The sequence below is a fragment of the Rhamphochromis sp. 'chilingali' genome (genome assembly GCF_963969265.1).
Source record: "Rhamphochromis sp. 'chilingali' genome assembly, chromosome: 2".
Taxonomy (NCBI): Eukaryota; Metazoa; Chordata; class Actinopteri; order Cichliformes; family Cichlidae; genus Rhamphochromis; species Rhamphochromis sp. 'chilingali'.
In genome coordinates, this window is record NC_137930.1 from 39,051,281 (window position 1) to 39,071,600 (window position 20,320).

At 40.6% G+C, this 20,320-nt stretch overlaps 1 protein-coding gene across 1 annotated transcript; it reads right to left on the bottom strand.

The window, feature by feature from the left end:
- Positions 1-13,639: 13,639 nt before the first annotated feature.
- On the bottom strand, positions 13,640-16,221 carry ier5l (immediate early response 5-like). Its single transcript, XM_080875496.1, has one exon. The coding sequence runs from the start codon at positions 16,045-16,047 to the stop codon at positions 15,166-15,168; it is 882 nt and encodes a 293-aa protein (XP_080731622.1). The 5' UTR covers positions 16,048-16,221; the 3' UTR covers positions 13,640-15,165.
- Positions 16,222-20,320: the final 4,099 nt, after the last annotated feature.

Here is a 20,320-nt window from a genome sequence, read left to right on the forward strand (position 1 = left end):
TATAGAGTAGGCTATGTTGAGCAGGTGGGTTTTGAGGGACTAAAAAAAACTTTTTCCAGCTAGTTTTATAACTTCTTGTTTCAGGTCTTCTTTCAGGTGCTTCACTGTGGTCACTTTGCATCTTTTTGTCATTTATTGCTCTTTTTTTAGATTTTGTTTTCTGGCTTTTTGCTGTTGATTTTATCTTTGTAATCATTTTTGTGTGTTTGGAATGATTTTACCCTTCATCTCAGTAATTTTAAATGTTTTTGTGATTATTTTATTTTAATTTTTTATTGTTTTGTGTCTCCCTTCATTAGTTTATGTCAGTTTGCTGTCATTTGCTCATCATACAGCTTTGTGGATCTTTTAATCTCTTTTTAGTCATTTCTGCATCTGCTTGGGTCTTTTTTTGTCGTCTTTGCAGTTGGTTTGCTCCATTTGATGTGTCTACAACTGTTTCAGATTGGGATGTTTTCATTTGAATCTCTGTTCATGTCTGTTTTGGTAGTTTTATATCTCTTTTATTTCTTTTATCCCTGCCGCATCATTTTGCATCTCCTTGTAGTCGTTTTACTTCCCTTAAAACATCTCGTCATCTATTGCTCCACTTCACTCCTTTCTTTGCTTGTTTTTATTTGTGTCTCTTCAGGAGAGTGCACATCTTCACAGACACTACACCTCTCATTATGACCATCATATGTCAATTTTGGGGTGTTTTTACATCTTTTTTGTCATCATTTTATGTCTAAATTGTTTATCTTACATTTTTGTGGTGATTTCAGCATCTTCAGTGTCATTTAATATCTCTTTAGAGTCATTTTGTCTTCTCTGTGCAGTGATTTATTATTGTCTCTTTCATTTCCAGCTATTTTATGTCTCTGAGATTCTTCTTAAACCTCATCTCAGTGATTTGACTTCTCTCTGTGGATTCTTTATGTCTGCTTCTGGTTCATTGATGTTTTTCTCCAGCTGTTTGTCATCTGTGTTTTTGTGGTTCGATGTCTTTTTTTGTAATTTTAAATCTCACTGAGATCATTTTTTTCTCTTATGTCATTTCATATCTTATTTTAGTTGTTTTATGCCTGTGCTTGTTTTCCTTCCCAGTGGTTTTTATGTGTCTTTGCAGTATTTTTAGCTTTATGTCATGTCAGTCATTCTTTGCATCTCTGTGTTTGTCATTTTGTAGTTTTATTTTTGTAGTTTTCTGTTTCTTTCTGGTTGTTTTATCCTTCTCGCTTCAATTTTTAAAAAAACTGTAGTTAATTTCTGATAGTTGTTTTTTGTTTATTGTCTCTTTTCAGACTTTCTTTGTCTTTTGCAGTTGTTTTCCCTCATTTTGCAGCTGTCTTTGTGGATTATTTCGCATCACTCCTCAGTCATCCAAGGCTATTTTTTTGGCTATTTTCTTTTTCTTCGTGGTTGTCTTCTGGCTCTTTTTCTTTTGTATCTCTGAATTGTTTTACTCCTCATCTGCGTTGTCATTTAACATCTCTCTGTAGTCATTTTCGTGAATTTTAGTCTTGGTTTAGTTTTTTTTACATGTCCTTTCACTTTTTTGATGTCTCTGCTTTTGAACATTTTACATCTTTGTGGACTTTTTTTTGTAGTTATTTTACACCTCTTTTTATTCTTTGTTTTGGCTGTTATCAGTCACCGTGGTACTTTTACATTTGATTATTTTCTGTTCTGAGACATTTGAATCAAACGAGTGTTTCTCCCCTCTGCGGAGAGAGGCCGAGTCTCGCTGACTCAGATATTGACTTCTCGTACAGTGCGAGTCATAAAGCAGGAGGAGTGAGAGGTCACAAATTCTCTTAAATCGCTCGTTCACGTGACCGAAGGCGCGGTCTGCTGGTGCGAGCGGTTCCTGTGTGAGTTTTACACGTCCTGCTTGTGACCCACAGATGAACTGAGCAGTGAGGCAGATGGATTCTGAAACGAGGGGGGAAAGTGTTGAATATTGCATGAGTCGGTCTACTTTACACTGCTCCTTCATGCAGGCGAAGATTTTTAGTTTTCAGATGTGGCTATCAGGAGTAAAAGAGAGCTCTGACAACTGTGAAGGTCCTTTATTTGAGAAAAGTGGGAAAAAAAGCAAAGTCCTGGAAATCCCCTGACTTCCAGGACTGCAGAGCTGAGAGTAAAACACGACAAGTCTAAAGGCGAAGCAGCGGCTTCAGACTAAATGCTGTTCAACCAGAAAAGCAGCTCTCCTTTCACATTTGTTCAACTGCCGTAAGCTAAAAGCTCCACACATGAGTCAGTGTAGTATGACGAGCCCTGCTCCCTGACTCACAGTCATAAACTCCCTCTAACACACGAGTCCCAGGTCTTTGTGTTGACTTAGTTTGAGAACTTTAGGTGCTAGAGAAAGGTTCAGGACTTTTTGAGATTATAGTTCTGAACATTTCTCAGATTTCTCCCCAGCGTTACGACCTCTGCATACAGCAGGGGTATATTTCCAATTGAAGTAAGACTTTGGGCATTCCTCTGTCTTTAGACTCTCAAGTATCTGCAGTCTGAGGTGTGAGGGTTATTTTTATATGTGTTGATCACTACATAGAAGTATCTTGCTACGTAGTACAGGCCTCTGATCAGAGTGTAAACACAGTCAACAAAGGGGCTGAATGTTCCCGGAACTTTTGGAGAACATCTGCAACTGATGCAACATCGTCGAGCTGGCCTGGGATGACGTGAAGAGGTGGAAGAAATGTGCCAAGTTTTCCTACATTCTCAGAAAAAAACAGTCCGTTGTACAACAACAACAACAACAACAACCTGGTTTGGTTTTTATTTGCTCTTCTTTATTAGACTCGTATTTGAAAATCTGCCCTTTCATCTGTCTCTTCAGGTTCTCAGTAAATTTTGTCCCTCCCTGGTGGGGCTAAGAACTAAAGCCCCAAAAATAAATGTGTGGTAAAGAGTGATGTTTGTGTGGGACACTGAAGATTTGAGAAGAAATCAGTGTTCACTTGACACTTTATTAGGTTCGTCAGGCTTCAGAAGATGGTACGCTGTGGTCATGGACATGGTCAGCAACAATACTCAGGCAGACTGCAGGGTTTCAATGATGCTCAGTCATTAGTGAGGAGTCCAAAGTATGCCACACCATTACTCATCAGACCAGACAACATTTTTTCAGTCTTTTGTTGTCCAGTGTTTTGTGAGCCTCTGTGAATCATAGACTCAGTTTTCTGTTTTTAAAGGACCAGTGTGGTCCTCTGCTGCCAGAACAAGGTTTGACATATTGCACATTGAGAGATGGTCTTCTGCATGCCTTAGTTGTCATGACTGGTTATTCAATTCAATTCAATTTTATTTATATAGCGCCAAATCACAACAAAAGTCGCCTCAAGGCGCTTCATAGATACAGAGAAAGACCCAACAATCATATGACCCCCTATGAGCAAGCACTTTGGCGACAGTGGGAAGGAAAAACTCCCTTTTAACAGGAAGAAACCTCCGGTAGAACCAGGCCCAGGGAGGGGCGGCATCTGCTGCGACCGGTTGGGGTGAGAGAAGGAAGACAGGATAAAAGACATGCTGTGGAAGAGAGACGGAGGGTAATAACAGATATGATTCAATGCAGAGAGGTCTATTAACACGGAGTGAGTCAATCTATCTAAGTTATCTAAGTTATTGCTGCCTTCTTATCAACTTAAAGCAGTCTAGCCTTTCTCCTCTGACCTCACACACCAGCAAGGCATTTTCACTCAGACCTGCTGCTAACTGGATATTTTCTCCTTTCTGAAGTGTTCTCTATAAACCCGAGAGATGTTTATGTGGGCAAATCTCAGCAGGTCAGCACTTTGTGAAATACTCAGACCAGCCTGTCTGGCACCAACAACCGTGCCATGTTCAACGTCACTTCAATCACCTTTCGGATGCTCAGTTTGAACTTCAACAGGTCATCGTCACCATGTCTATAAACCTAGGTTACTGTCATGTGATTGGATGATTAGATATTTGCACTAACAATCAGTCGAATAGGTGTACCTAACATAGTGGCCATTGATCAAACTATGAAAACTAAATGACGATAAAAACTTTTGAAAATGCTCCACAGTCTCTATAAAGCTGGTCACATGACCTGAAATGTAATTTGTGATTTGTAGGATTTTATGCGTTACATCCTGTACTTTACAGTAAAACTACATGATGGTTCCTGCATTATATTAAATTAAACTTCTCATATAGCTTTTGAGTTGTAACTTCAAGACTTTAGAAATATGTGCAAGCAGAAAATTAAAAAGGTATTATATTGCATTCATACATTGTCTTCCACTTATCCGAAGTTGGGTTGTGGTAGCAGCCAGCTACGCAAGATGTTCCAGATGTCCTTCTCCCCAGCCACACTTTCCAATTTCTGCTGGAGGATCCCAACGGATTTCCAGACAGAGATGAGATATATAATCTCTCCACTGGGTTCAGGGTCTATCTCAGTTAGGTGTGCCCAGAAAACCTCTGGAGGCATCCTAACCACCTCAACTGGCTCCTTTCGACATGTAAAATCGACAGATAAAGAGTGATTCAGGAAACCCCAGTGAAGATTCAGAGCTCAAGAATCTCACCCATAAGTGACAAACTGGGGCCCTCTCCTGACTGAGGCCTTTGACATTTTATTAAAAAGTCCAACTTTACAGGAGAAATAACCATTTTTACAGCCTGCTACAGAAACAACTTTGGACTCTGCTGATGATGCAGTCGCTTTGACCATCCTTTATATACAGTCTATGTGAAAAAGGTCATACGTGCCAGTATAACCCAGAGTTTTAAGCATGTTAATAAACTCTGTGCCTGGCCCTCTCCCAGTGGGGCAGACATAGAAAGTATGGCCCTTACTGAAAATGATTTATAGCAATAATACTGAGCTGCCTGACTTTTGTACTGAAACATGAACTGCTCCACAGAAAAAGCCACAATTTAAAAAAAAAAAAAAAGAAAGAAAGAAAAGAAAAGCCAGGCATACACTCCCCTGTTTGTTCCTGTTAGCAGCCTGAACACGTTGCTCAACACCGCATGTGGTCTGTTAAACCAACCTTCTGTTCTCTGCTCGTGGGTTTGTGAACAAACTGATACTCTTACTGTTGTTTTACACTCACACATGTAGAGACAGAGAAATTTCATGAATCCAGAGAGATGTTTGCCTATTTTCTGTCGTCTTTAGGTGAAGCATCAGAATTATTTTACCTGGAAACATGGAGAGCTTTATGAACCACTGTCTCAATTGATCGTTCAGAAGTTTAAGTGCAGCTTGGTGAATTCTTTTGGAGCAGAAATGTGAAGCAAAGAAAGGCTGGATTTCATGGCCTCATTAGGAGGAATGTTTGGAATGGGACAGCTGCATCGACCCGTTCTGACATGTTTGGGCTTGAAATGTGGTCGAGCATGGAGGCAGTTTCTGAAATGGGATGCAGCTGCAGACTTAAGTTGGGGTAGAGTAGCGGTGGAAAGAAACCAAATATTCAAGTAACCTATTGTTCTTAATTTTAAAGCCTTTGTCTTCCAGTTTGAATCGTCTCTCGAATTCCACTGCACTGCAAAGTGAAATATTTCGCTTTTATTCAGCTTTCTAGTTTGTAATAATTTAGAAAAAAATCAGAATTTTAATGGACAGTAACTTTATTCTTCCACTTGGGGACATAAATTAATTAATTCTATGTGTCAGAAATGTGTCGATGAGCTAATAATGTTGGTGTGATGACATTTTAATAATACATGTATTCTAATAACATTTGTGGGTTATACTCATTTCTAGTATGTATGTCATATTTAATGATTTGTTACTTACTTTTTTTTATCCATATAATACAAATCAATACAATACAATACAGTTTTATTTATATAGCATATTGAAAAAGCCAAAGGCACACCAAAGGGCTTCACAATAATGCAGAGAATCAAAACAACAAAATAAAGCGCAAGATGCGTATTTCTGCACATAAGTGCATTAATAAATCAACTGTTAATTCCACTTCTGAGATTTCGCTCTTGCAAACAGGAAATAAACCTTAATTTTTTTAGTTTCAATTATTTTGTCATTTATACCAGCAATTTCTGTAATCTTTTTGTAAATGTATGCATTTTTGTGTCATTTTTAATGTATTTTGCTTATTTACATCTAATGTTATGTACATGTCCTTTATTTTTATATATACTTTATTTTTTTTCTTATTTCTGTTATGGGTACTTTATGTAACATCAAGTAGCTTTTAAACCACTTTACCATAACTGTGTCTTTATAAAGTTTTGATTGGATAAAACTGTCATTTTTAAATGATGTCACAACCTGGTTTTTAGTGTAGAATAACATCCAGCAGACTATCTGACACTGAAACGAGGACGTGACCTGTTTGTTTTTGTTTTAATGTCAAAATGTGACTCTCTCATCAATATGCATCATTAAGTATGCACAGGAGGTGTGGTCTGCTTTTTCATTCTAATTTATGATAATGAGGGCGAGGTCCAGTTGTCTTACAGTGAATGCAAAACAAAGTGGTCCACCCTGGTATGTAAATACAGGGGTGGTCTGTATGTAAATACAGACATGGTTGATTTATTTATTTTTAATTTCTCAATATGTAGGTAAGAGGGTATCGCTCTGTTTACTTTTTTAATATAAATATTTAACTGGCCATTGATTATTTTGATGACAGAAAAGTTATTTTATTTACTTCTTTTTTAAAAAGTCCCCTGAAAAAACCCCACTGTGATGACACCCATTCACCTCCTATATTTGAGTGGAGACAAAAGTCTCAGAAAACATCCCCAAACCTTAACAAATAAATCACAACTCTTTATTAAACACATTAGGCTGGTTTAAGCCATTATTATCCAATATATTCCAGTTGATTCATGTAAATAAGCAAATATCCTCAAACATATAAGTTAGTCATAGAGTTCTGCAGGGTTTTGTACCGGGACCTATAATTTTTATGTTAGGTATGCTTCCCTTTGGCAATATTATCAGAAAACATAGATTTTCATTGCTTTTCAGATGATACCCAGACTCAAATAATTTAGTTAACTACAGATGTTATATGAGACACAAAGGCCAATGACATTAAGTTTTCTACTCCTAATGTTAGACAAAATTGAGGTTCCTGTATTTAGAAACATGGTGACTCAACACATGCTTTAGATGCTACTACTGTGAAATCAAAATGAAACAGTGCATTCAAAAGGTTTTATAGGTGCATAAATCCTATAACATGCTACAACATGCTACAGTAGCAATGCTACTGTACCAAGGCAGATTGCTCAATTCCTGATGCTGTAGGAGGAGTTTGCTGACAAACAAATAAACAGGTTTGACATATTATAGTTAGATCAGTAAGCCGGCTTTCATTCATCTGCACAATATCGATAAAATGCCTAACATTAGAAACAAGATGTCTCAGAGTGGTGCTAAAAAACAAATTCATGCATTTGTTAGTTTTTGGCTGGACTACTTTAATCCTTTATTAACAGGTCGTTCTAAAAACGAATTGAAAAAGCCTTCAGTTGATTCAGAATGCTGCACTGTGAGCACTAACAGGAACAAGAATGAAAGCTCCTTCATTCGCTCCCTGTTAAATCCAGAATTGAATTTAGAATCCTTCTGGTTGGATGCAAAGTCAAGCCTCGTGTCCAAAACATTTTATCCCCGTGCTCTTAGACTGCAGGTTTACTTGTGCTTCATAGAGCTTTTAAAAGCAGAATGGGAGGCATAGCCTTTAGTTGTCAGACTACTCTTCTGTGAAACCAGCTTGGAAGTGTTTTTTGGATAAAGTTTATAGTTATTGTGTTATGCTTCATCTATAAAGTGCTTGTGAAATAGGACTGCTACATCATACTGGTCCAGTCTTTTACCTTTTCCTTTTATGCTGCTACAAACCCAAGGTGATGATTATCTATGATCCTTCACTCTCTGTGGATTTATACCTTTTTAAGCTTGCATCTTTTTCCCCTCTTACCTTTGTTTTCTGCATGTGTCTCCAGCTGGTTCCTGATCTGTTGTTACTGGTCCTCCACCAGTTTACCCAGTGTTTTATTGTCTGTTGTGTGTCTGTTCTCTTCTTTGCTCTCTTTGCTCTCCCCTCACCACCCCCAACCAGTGGCGGCAGATGGCCGACCTCCCTGAGCCTGGACCTGCTGGAGGTTCCTTCCTTTTAAAAGGGTCTTTTTTCTCTTTCCCCCCTCCCTCCTCGTTGTAATCAGGTTTTCTTCTAACCCAGGTGTAGGAACTATGAAAGGCACAACTTTCTATGAAAAGACACAAAAATATCTGATTTGTATAATGAAAGTGACAATTATTAAGATTGCTAACGTATGTAAAAACTTAAAATAATAATGGTGACTACTCTGGACCATTATTTGTTGCATTTATATACATATATAAACCAACAATGCAAATGCAAGATTGGCATTTAGATGCTTCTGGGACTGGCTACTTATGCAGAAAGGCAAATCTGGGGTAGACTGGACAACGTACAATTGAGGTATAAAAAATAAAATTCAAAACTGCTGTTGGTGAAACTTTAAATGTTGCCATGGCACCAGTTCCATATCCTTGAACAAAAGTTTCACAATTTAGAATCGCCAAGGTCTAGATAAAAATGACTGAACATTGAAGTCGATCCCATTAAATCTGAAGGGAGAGTTTTTATAAGACTTGAAAGTGGCAGACTTCTTGTTGGGTTTGTAGCTTCAAGAGTTCTGCGCAGACAGTCTAGCAGTCATCAAGAAAAACTCACCTGCCAGACTAAGGAAGCTGGTGTACAGTATATATCAGCCAAAAGATGGCCAAAGTGATGTTCATCTACATGCCAACCCACTCAGTGATTCAGAGGAATGCTGAAGAACTCGACTTGACCTGACTAGCAGTCAGGAAAACATCAAGCCAAGACTTAACAAAGCCAGAGGTGTGGCTCTATAACATCTGGAAGTCAAAACAATATGCTCTAGCTCTGAAACGGCACCATTGCGCCAAGACTACCATACAAGTCAAACTGTTTGATCAAAACTGCCTTCTACAGCTGTCTTAGAAGGCTCTACAAGCTAAAAAAAAAAAAGAGATCTCTGGCAACAACCTTTGGAAGATGAAAAGCTGCAACTCGAAATTAAGATAACATGGCTAAGGTTGCTCAGATTCATTTTAAGGATTCCCAGTGAAAGAGCTCCAAAAGCTGCCTTTAGACGGACTGCTGTTGGAAAGCTTTAAGAAGAGGTTTAAGATAACCTGAATGAGGACAATGATGTCAGAGTAAAATGAGATGGTGCTTTCATGGGGTGAAGCAAGTGCCAAACCCCAAGAACACATCCAGTGGAGGAGACGTAAATGTTTGCACCAATCTTTTTACATAGAAATGGTGATACACAGGGTTATTAAAGTTAACTAAAACTAGTAGCGGAAAGTATTTTATATTCAGTTAAAATAAAAATTAAAACTGACTAAAAAAATTCCATGAACTTTGGGAAACTAAAATAAAATAAAATATAGAGAAAAAGTTCTTAGTTTTAGCATTTGTCAGTTCAGTGAAATCTGTCATCACAGCTTGCCTGATGAGGCTTTAACAGATGCGTTTAGTTAGACTTCGATGTCTACGAGACCTCGAGTGAACTGATTTTGAAAAGTTAGTTGTACTTATTTCATCACTTATTTCTCCAAAATATTGCATCAAGCATGTGCCATTAATAATGAAAAAAGACTAAGACCAAACTTCAAACAACAAAAACTAAACTGAAATGAGCAAACCTGCTCTGGAAAACTGCTGTAAATGTGCTCCATGATGGCTGCTGTTGTGAATCAGTGCTATAAAATGGGAATAAATCCTAAATTTACCAAAGCCATAATAGTCAGAGCAGAAACCGATTAGAGTTCAGCTCACTTTGTCTGATCCTGATCCAGATCCTGGTCTGCATCAGATCCTGGTGACAAAAACCCTCCCTGACCTCCCTTCCCCCTCCCATCACACAACCTGTCTGACCTGTGTGGTCACTGCTGCCCCCTCCTCCCAGCACACCTATTCCCTACAGTCCACCTCCTCCCCCCTCTTTCACCCCTTCTGCTGTCACATGTGCCCCCCCCCTGCAAACCCCCCAACACATCAAACCCCTTCTCCTGACAAAGCCTCCCTCCCCCCTCAGTGCTGCCTCTGTTATCTTCCCCCTCCTCCTCCTTCTCATCCCCCTTCTTGTTGTTTTTCTTTCTCCAGCACCCCCACATAACAACAACAACAACCCCACATCACCCCCTGACACCTGGTATTGTCCTTTCCGGAGAACCAGGTGACCAGAAAAATTGTGAGATTAGTGAAATATTTGCTATTTTTTTATTGTGCATACGTCCTGATTTGATCTGGATAGCTGGTTAATTTGCTTCATAATCAGATTCTTTAAGAGTGCTAAATGTCTTACTACTGAATAATATTAGCAGATAAAACCAAAATGCATGAAATAACTTTATTTAAACATTTGACTTTGCTTGTGTGTATGTGTGTGCATTAGTGTGTGTGTGCATGGGTGTCAGTCTTTCCCACTCCAGATGGAGGAGCTGTGCATACACCAGAAAACAAAAGCACCATCTACACAGCAGTGAGAGGTCTGAGCCATGAGACATTTCTGGTATCGCTTCGTGTTTTTTATTGTGTTTTGAATCGTGGTTCAGAGCAGTAGGCAGACATTTTCTGTAAATAAATCCCCCTGCTTCCAATTTCCGCATAATTACACAATGCATTATCCACATTGCCTCATCACTTCAATTACAGCCTACCTACTGCAAGTTATTATGGGTAGCGGCGGCTGGAAAAAGCCTGCAGAGCTGGAGGAGCAGCAGCAGTAAGCGATGGATGTGATGTGCTGGGGAAGAGCGATGCCTCACTCTGATGTAAAAAACCCCAAAATACGAGCCAGCCGGGAAGAGGAGGAGGTGGAAAAAGAGGAGGAGGAGGAGGAGGGTGTTGAGGTCTGAGTGATGGAGGGAGGGTCAGCCCGAGGTGGCTCTGCTCTGCATACACAGCCCGGCTGATATCTTCATTCATTGATTTTAAAGAACACCACCAAGTGGCACAGAGCAGAGATAACAGGGCTCAAAGTTGTTGTTTTTTTTTTTCTGGAGGAGGAATTTGCAGGCTGAGATGTGAAGTGTGAGCTATGTCGCATATGGTAGAAGCAGTGCATCATGGGAGCAGGAGGCAAAATAGATAGCCGTTTAGCTCACAGAGTGTCTGATGATTCATTACTGATGACAAATTGGAGAAAAATGAAGAAATGTATTATAATCTAAGAAAACAGTGTTGTGCCTTTGCAATGGCCAATACATACTGTATGTACAACCGCCTCCAAAAGCCTGAATTTTACTGTTCTTAGTTGTTATATTATGTTTAGTGGATTTAATACTATTTAATCTAATGAAAAGAATACATATAATATATTAGCTTCATCGATTAAGATTGATATATGGTCATAAAGAAGAAAAACAGAGTATTTTATATTGTTAACACTCGGAGATGAAATTGACTTAAATCGTGTTAAAAATCATTCTAACCTAAATCAGTCATGAATTTTATAAGGAGTTAGGTTGCTATTAAATTGCCAAAAAGCTCAGTTTACCAGAAACGCAGAGTAAAATCTAGCTTAGCTTTTTTTAAAATACACCAAATAACACTTATAGAGTTCAGTAAGTAATGCTATATCTAGTTTTCTAATCTCTAATCATCTGTTTAATCCATTTAAAAGCTATATTTTAAATTATTAGCTTGTCATTTTTTGAGAGATAATAAATAAGACTAGATATTTTTTTCTGGGATTTATAATCTCTTGTTATAACTTATTAGTCTATGTATAGCCAGCAGGTAGTTAGCTTAGCTTATCTTAGCCTAACCTAGCTTAACTCTGCATAAAGAATCAGTGCAAGACAATGGCCGTGCTTTGTTTAAAGGTACTCACTCATTTGTTTTATTGTTATTATTACTACTATTTTATTTGGATCTTTTTATTTAAAAGCCAGTACCATATATAAAGTGATTAGCTTTCACTGGCCATGTTGTGGTCGTCACGTTGCTGTGAATCGCTTGTGGTGTGTATGTAGCTTAAGCTGAGAAAACTTTAAATCTGAATTCTTCTACTTTTGAATGGTTTTCATATTTCTCCTATTATTTGGTAGTTCATGGTCTCTGCTTGCTGTTTTGCCAGACTGGTATTTATGCAGCACTTTTCTATTTGACCACTCAAAATGATTTCTTACAACCAGAGGGATGCAATGGGGGAAACTCGGGGTTCGGTATCTTGACCAACTTGAGGAATTGGAGATCAACCCACTAACTTTCTGACCCACAGCCTCATCCTGTGTGGACGCCTCTTTATGGCTCTGTAATGTTTGTTTGTCACATTGGTCGCCATAGTGCTGTTGTACCATTTATTCAAGCGCTGATGTCACAACTAGTTGTTTCAGCATTCTCCTGAACAATCAGCCTCTACGCTAGGACAAAACCTCCACATCAGCACTGGTGTAGGAATAGATGAAGTCTCTAATCTGTGCATCTCTGACCTTTTGTAGTGTTATATCATTAAAATGGCACTATAAACCGTCACGATTGTACTCTTGTGTCTTCAGCCCAGCTTTGTCGGCAATGGCAACCACACAAGATTAGAAAAATTCAGAGGCCAGATTTGATGACAAAAATAATGATCATCATTTTTATTTCAACTGATATAAAGTATTTCTTGTCTTGTATGTTATCTTATGCCTCTCTGTGAGGGAAACAGCTAACCTGGCTTTATCGCCCAGTGGTTGAAGCACGCCCCCAACCTCATCAGGAGCCAAAGATATGATTGCACTCCCTAACTTCACTAATTCAAACAATTATCAATACTAACAACAACCAAGGGATACTGAGTTGATAGTGAAATAACAATCATCAGGATTATTTTAACCCTAACAGAAGTCATTTTAATGGAACTTAACGTCACTCTGTACTTTTTCTACCAGTCATTCACGCCCCTGTCCAGCAAAAGTGTGATTAGCTGTGAGTGTATATAAATCCAGATTTGAATAACTGACAGACCTTTGAATGTGACCCAGTAACACACATAACTGTAGCCTCAGACCAGCACACTGGTAGCTGTTGCTGTGTTGTTGTTGTTCCTACAACACTGTAATGTTGCTCCAGGAAGTGTTGTTGCAACTGACCAAACACGCTGCTGTGATGTCATCGGTTTGCAATTCAGGAGGTGGGGGGAAAACACCGGAAAAGTACTGAAGAGTGGCTCAGGCAGTGGCGAGAGCAGCACAGAGAGGAACACGGCGAATAAAAGGGGTCAAACCCAGGACTTTCACCTGGTAAAACCGGGCTCAGAGTCCCCCATGCGAAACAAAAATCAATCCTCAGCCGTTGTGTTTTTTGACAGACTATTTTGCTCTTGTGCTCAGCGGCAGTTTGGTTGAGTGTCGATGACTAAACCTGTTGGTTAGGTCTGAGAACAGATCATGGCTTGATGTTAAAATTTACCCTTTCGGTGCTGGAAAGCCCCTCTGATGGCAAACAGCGGCTTTCAGCTCAGCGCAACTTTAACGCCTGTGCATCAAAGTGTGTCATTAATAATTTAGTGTGAGTCTGTGTGTGTGCATGATTATCAGGTTGCATCCCAGCACCTCATGTGGCAGTCAAACACAAGCTTTAAGGTTTTCATTTTTTATTAAGATTATAAATTTTAACAAATATTTTCTTGAACAGTTTTACCCGGTGATATACAATTTATTAAGCACAAAAATACAAGAATAACAACAAAATATGTAGAGAATGGCTGAATACTCTCTTTATTTTGGTACACATAGTGCTCATAAAGCTAACGCATGGATTCTCAGGTTATGGCTAAAAACATGAGCTTGCCTTTTTAAAACAAAAGGACTAAAAATCAATCATTCTCTTTTATTTATGTACTTTTTGTGTATTTTTGTACAAAGTGAAACTCACAAAACTAAAGCTGGAATCATGAATTGCTGTGAAAGGCTTTGAGCAACAACCATGATTAAGAAAACAATGTCAGACTGTCAGAAATGAGCCGGACTGTTTACTACCACACGCTGGAAGGGAGGTGGGAGCGGAGGTGCAGAGACGACCACGTGGAATAAAGTGTTGGCACTCCATCAAGCGATATGAGCTGCTTCAGAGTCCGTGTACCTTCAAGAGTGTTTTCTGGGGAGTGAGTTCTCGAACGTGGTGCTTCACAGGACGACAAAGCTGTTGGGAGTGTGCAAGATCAGTTTGAGAGTTTCAGGACGGGAGAGGACGGCAGACACATTCAGTCACTTCCAATAATGGACTTTCTGTTTATGACAATAGCTAGCAGTAGTGTGCATTGGATTTAAGGCAAAGGATCCATTTCTGTCAGATTTTATGAAAAGCCTGCACATGACACCAACAACTCTCCCGCCTCTCCCTGTCAAAGAACTATTATCATTAAATTGCTCATTTAATAAATAGCTTTTCTTCTTTTTCTTTTTTTCCTTGCAAAAATAAAGTCGATTTAGACACTGTAAGGGGAGAGTGGGCTCAGCTGGAATGCCTCCATTTCCTCCAATTAGAAGCATTGCTATTGATTTGTAAGACACAAGTGTGCTTTGAGGTACAATTCAGTTGGAGTTGTTGATTTATTTAGCACATGGGATTTTATTATGGCTGACACTGGAAAAGGCGGGCAGGAAGGGGGAGCTGGAACACACAAACTTAAAACTGGAAACTTTCTTTGCCCAATTCTGAAGAAAGGGGAGTACAAGCTGACCCCTAAATGTCCCCATAAGGGCCCAAATTTCTGTAACCTAGTTTCCACAAAATAAGAGGCTAAATTTGCAAAACTGTTAGGGAAAAGTGACAGCTGTAGTTAGCAGCATTGCTGTGAATACAAGCGCTAAAACTGACCCCCTGTTTACCACTTGTGTCTCATGATAAGTTTCCCTCTCCTGTGACCATGCCATGTTACTGAAGGTGCAAAAGCGTCCACATTTCTGCAGAGTTTCTCTCACTTTCTGCTAGAATGTTGCGATTCTGTAAACTTTCTGGGACCTCAGAACGTTTAAAGTTTGAAGCAAACTGACCCCCCACCCCCCCCACCCCCTCATCACCCACACAGGAGCTGGACGCATCACACAGTCCCGCTCCAGCTGAGCCCGCTCTCCCCTCCCCAAAACAAAAAGTGTTCCATTCAAAACGCGACGATGGCTCGGGTCCACGCTCCGAGGCTGGCTAGGGCTTGCTTGCTACAGATCTGCTCCAAGTCCGCCTGCCTGCTCAGCAGCCCCGAAAACCCCGAGCCGAAGATGGAGATCAGATTGGAGATGTTGGAAGTGTCTGTATAGTCCGGGGCAGAGTAGGAGCAGTCCTCGCGTTTGGCCCGTTTGCGAGCCGCCGTGAAGTCCGGCGCTTCCTCCGCGTCCGACGCGCAGCAGCCGAACTCCACCTTCCGCTTCTTGGCTGGGGACTGCGCGCTCTGGCCGCACTGGAGCGCGTCGCAGCAGCAGTCCTGGTGGAGGTAGCCGTTCTCCACCGTGGTCACCACATGCGTGTCCAGGTCCAACACCGTGGTCTTGTTGCAGTGCGCGCTGCTGTTTGCGGGACACTGCTCGCAGAGCGGCGCGGGGGGCGCCTCCATGCAGCAGCTGCGGTAATAGGAGGGCTCCGGCTCTTTGCAGCCGTCCTCCAACAGGGAGCAGCCGGCCACAGTACCCGCCGCCCGGCAATGCGCCGCGCCTCTGTGGCACGGAGAGCCGCACGCGCTCGCCTCCTCTGCGCAGCAAGCAGTCCGCGCCTGCTCCTCGTCCTCCGCGTCCTCCGCCTCCAGATCCAGCGGGTTGAGCTCCTGGATCTCATTGCAGACAGTCATCACCTCCTCGTACTGCTGCATCCTGTAGATCTCCGCGTACTTCTCTTTGATGTAGACCTGCCTGGCGTTCCTCAGCACGTAGGAGACCAGCAGGTTTTTGTGCAGCTTGATTCCTCCTCTCTGCGTCCTGGAGTTGTGGATCTTCATTAAGGAAATGGAGATCAGGCTCTGCGCGTCCACGGCGCACTCCATGGTGCTGATCATTGCTCCGTTCCCCCGGTCAGCCTCCAGCTCCTCTCCGGGAGAGAGAAAGCGGCTCTCAGCTATCTCAGCGGGGCTCGTTTGGTTCCAGGAGAAAGGTTCAAGTGAGCTCTGTGGAGACACATTGGACACAAAGATCCGCCTCCCTCTGAAAGCCAGCAATCATTTGCAGATGCCCTAAAACCAGAATGTATATATAGCCTAGAAACAGCGCCCGCCCACTTCTGCGGGAGCCAATCAGCCGCCTGGGATCTGCTGAGTGACAAGCAGGAGCTCTGGAAATATGTCGCACTCGACCAATCAGCTTCAGGCGGTTCCTCTGTACTATTCAAATTCCACCCAGGCTGTCTACCAGGAATGTCCTCATTTCAGCTGCCTGTAGCTGCAACTCCGAAAACCAGCCAGTCTCTGAGTGAAAGACTTCCACACAGGTTTAAAAGTAAAGAAACTTCTTTATTTTGACGTCTGGATCAAGTAGCTGAAGAAATAAATATTAAGTTTGTTCCCTGCAGTATAATGCAGGGAACAAACTGCTTTATAATGGAAAATAGGGAAAAAAAAGAAAAAGGGTACAATTATAAAAGCAAAAATACAGGTAGGTCAAATCTTTGACAGAAAAATTACAACAAAACTGTGCTTTCTTACATATTTATACATATGAAACATATATATATATATATATATATATATATATATATATATATATATATATATATATATATATATATATATATATATATATATATATATATGGTTGCGGGTTTCACTGATGAGGAAATGCTCAGTTTGGCTTTTTAACACAACAGATGCAAATTCTGCATATTCAGAAAAAATGAAGCAGGAAAGCCTGCTTCATTCAGTTGATTCACAAACATCCATCCACGATGAATAATGATAGGTAATTATAGTCTTCATAAATTCATAAAACACCATGCTTTCATGACTTTCTTTTAAATCAAAGAAATATTCCCATAGACTGAACATAAAAGATGGACATATGCACTGTGACATCATCCACAAATTATTTGTTTTCTGGAGCCAGAAGTGACCATATTTGGATGGAGGTCTAAGTTACCAGCTAGTGCTTATTGTAAATGTGCAATATACAAAAACAGATATCTGCTAATTAATGGATGGACTGATAGGAAAATTAACCATGTGGTCAACTAACCACATTTATTCCATTAAAAATCTCTAAAAGCACAAACATGGTCCAGCTCAGGGACTCCAACTGGCTGGGGTGAATCCAAGCAGACTTTTCTTCTGCTGTAAAATTAGACTTTTTAACTTGGTAGTATGGACATTAGAGGAACTGCAGCTTTTCAGTTTGAAGACTGTTGAGTTGTTTAGATTATCCAGGTAGGGATGCTGTTCTCTCTAGACTGTTGGGTGGAGGCAGAAATTAGTGATGAACCTTTTTTATTGTTATATAAGTCTCCACTTGTTCCACAAAAATGTGGAAATTAGCACTTTTCGAGTCTTTGTCAGTCTCCTGTTACGATATCAGTAAGAATATACAGATATCTGACTGATATCAGTATAGCCTGGTTTCTCTGACTCGTTGGGCAGAAATCAAGCTGTGGTCAACTGCCGGAATATTTCATTTTGCACACAGTTAAATGAAGGCAGGAGTTTTCACAGGCAATAATAATAAGACTGTTAGATATTTCTGGCCCGCAGGGACTGGAAGAAGATCTGCAGTGCGTTTGTGTTGCAAACTGAAAGCGCACAGTTGGGTTTAGTCATTATGAGTAGGCAGACAAAAGAGCACAACACAGGGTTCTGCAGTAATCACGCACTATTTCATGTCTGACTCAAGCTTGTCCTGTACAAGAATTTCCATTTTATGGATGCAGTAAAAGCACATAAGCAGAAAGCAGTGCTGCTGAAAACTGGAGCAGAAATACTTGATGGCCACTAGATGGTGGCTCCACAAACTCTCCCAGCTGCACAGGAGTCCTGTCAAAAAGCCCCAGCATCTTTCTGTAATTAGACAGCCAGCTCTTCGTCGTGTTTGCTGCTCTTTCTAGTGGAAATTTGAGACTGATTGTGCACTGAGGCTTAAAGAGAAGTATGCTTTGGTACTGGTTGGTGGATTGATCGCTTGCTGAACCTATCACCGTAAACAGGGGTGGATTAGCTTTGGAAAAACCCTTGACACTCTTGGACAAAATCAGAACAAAAATCGGCCTCCCGATTGTTTGGACCTCTAGAATGTGCTCAAACATGGCCCAATTCAAAAGGCAGTGAAAAGAGAGAAAACCCACACTGCTCATGTATGAGCACATTGTGCAGGAAACCAGCCTTGCAGGGGCCCCTACAGATTAATTATAGGTTCAAAAGCTTGCCATGTGAGTGCAATAACCTGTGTTGAACCTGTAGAGGCCAGTGCAGCACTAGTTTTCTGCCCTATGTGATTAGTGTTTTGTTACTCTTTCCAAATCCCCCCTCTGAGGTGGGACGGCGCTTCCACACAGCCCACCGAGTGCAACCAGATATTTATTCTCACGGCAGAAGGCTCAGAAAGCTCCTCCTGGATGAGCCCAGGACCATGCTGAGGGATGGCTGCTTGTAATGTTCTCTGTGAATGATGAATGCAGAGTGTGACACACACACACACACACACACACACACACACACACACACACACACACACACACGTAGACTCTCATCTTTTCTTCCAGAGGAGGTAGCTGTTTGCAAAGAGGAGCTCGCCCCAGAGGGTCTGCAGCCCTGACACAGAAAAGGTTTCCTTCAGTTTAGTATAAAAACACGAATATCTGCAAAAATAAAGGCTTGATGGAAGAGCTACAGATTCAACATAAGAAGCATGCGAGGCACATTTGTCTAACGAGGACAGCTCAGGCATGTTTTTTCTTTTTTAAAATCTGCGAACGATGTCCCTGAATACAAATTTATTGACAGCTAAAGAAAAGGACTGAATATGAAATAACATGGTTTCACAAGGGGTTCAGTGTGAGAGGCCTGAGTTATGAGTCTGCCATCGGACCAAGAGAGGACATCTGGACCACCAGGGAACTCCATACTCACTTTATCCAAGTGGAAGCTCTGTGAAACACTAAGCTGTAATATAATTCAAACCATAAAGACCATTCTGCTCATTTCAACCGCAGTTTGTCTTATGAAGGGCCCAGAAACCCATTCCCTCACTATTTAAGCCAACTTTCTTCTGATTGGTTGCCCTTCTTAATCACAAAATTTGAGGTAGGTGGGGCTTCTGTTCTGTGCTTACTGTGGCTGCCCGATCTGTACAAAGAAAAATGAACTCAGTGCACTGTCTTATCCCTACTCTTTGTTTTAGCTAGCACAGGGCGATTCCTTTGGCCGAAGAAGTGTAATGGAGAAACAGGCTTCAGCTCATTTGCTATAAACTCAGTAAACACTTTCCTCCCTGATGAATGTATCCAATTTAATCTCAATTCTCATTGGCTAATGTCTTGTCAATCCTGGGTTTATCAGTCAGATCAAGCCTTTGCTTGTTTTTTCACCTGTGTGAAACAAAGTTTCTAAGATTTCCATATTAGGGTTATCCTCATTATAGGGCTGAGTTTTAATAGCAGTCTAGACCTGGCCAAGCTTTTGTCTCAGAGGGATTACCTGTACAAACACTGACCTCATTATCTGAAACATTGGTTATATTTAATATGAACAGTCACCACTGGAACAGGAGGAACAAGAAGTAAGCAAATGCAGAATAGATCCATTTTAAATGGAACAAAAAAGTCCCACCCTGTTCTCACTCTCATGAAGTCTAATCAAAGCTGCGGATAATCTGCTGGTGTCTCACAAACATACATGGTAACTGAACTGAATGAATGTGTTTAACCTGAACCAAGCATAATTTATGTAGCCACACCTTAAAACCATAGGCCGTAAACGCACGGATCTAGCTTCTGTTCTCTCTAATGGCCAGCAGGGGGCGACACCTGTGGTTGCAGTAAGAAATTCAAGCTGTTATTTGAATTTGTTATTTGAGATTTTGATTTATTGATGGTGATTTCTTTCTTTTTTTTCTGTTTCAGAAACTAGCTTCCATAGTAAACATCTTCCTGGTGAGTTTGTGGTCTCCCATCGCAAAAATCATCAGAAAAATTAAACAGTTTGGGTCAAATACACGAGAAGGTTACTATCTGCCTTAAGACATTTTTAAAAAGTAACAGTGTTTATGAATAAACCTGTTTTTAGCATCTTTGGGGGGGATACGTGAGGACTACTGCTGCTGCTTGGCAAAGACTTACTGGAATATTTACCACAT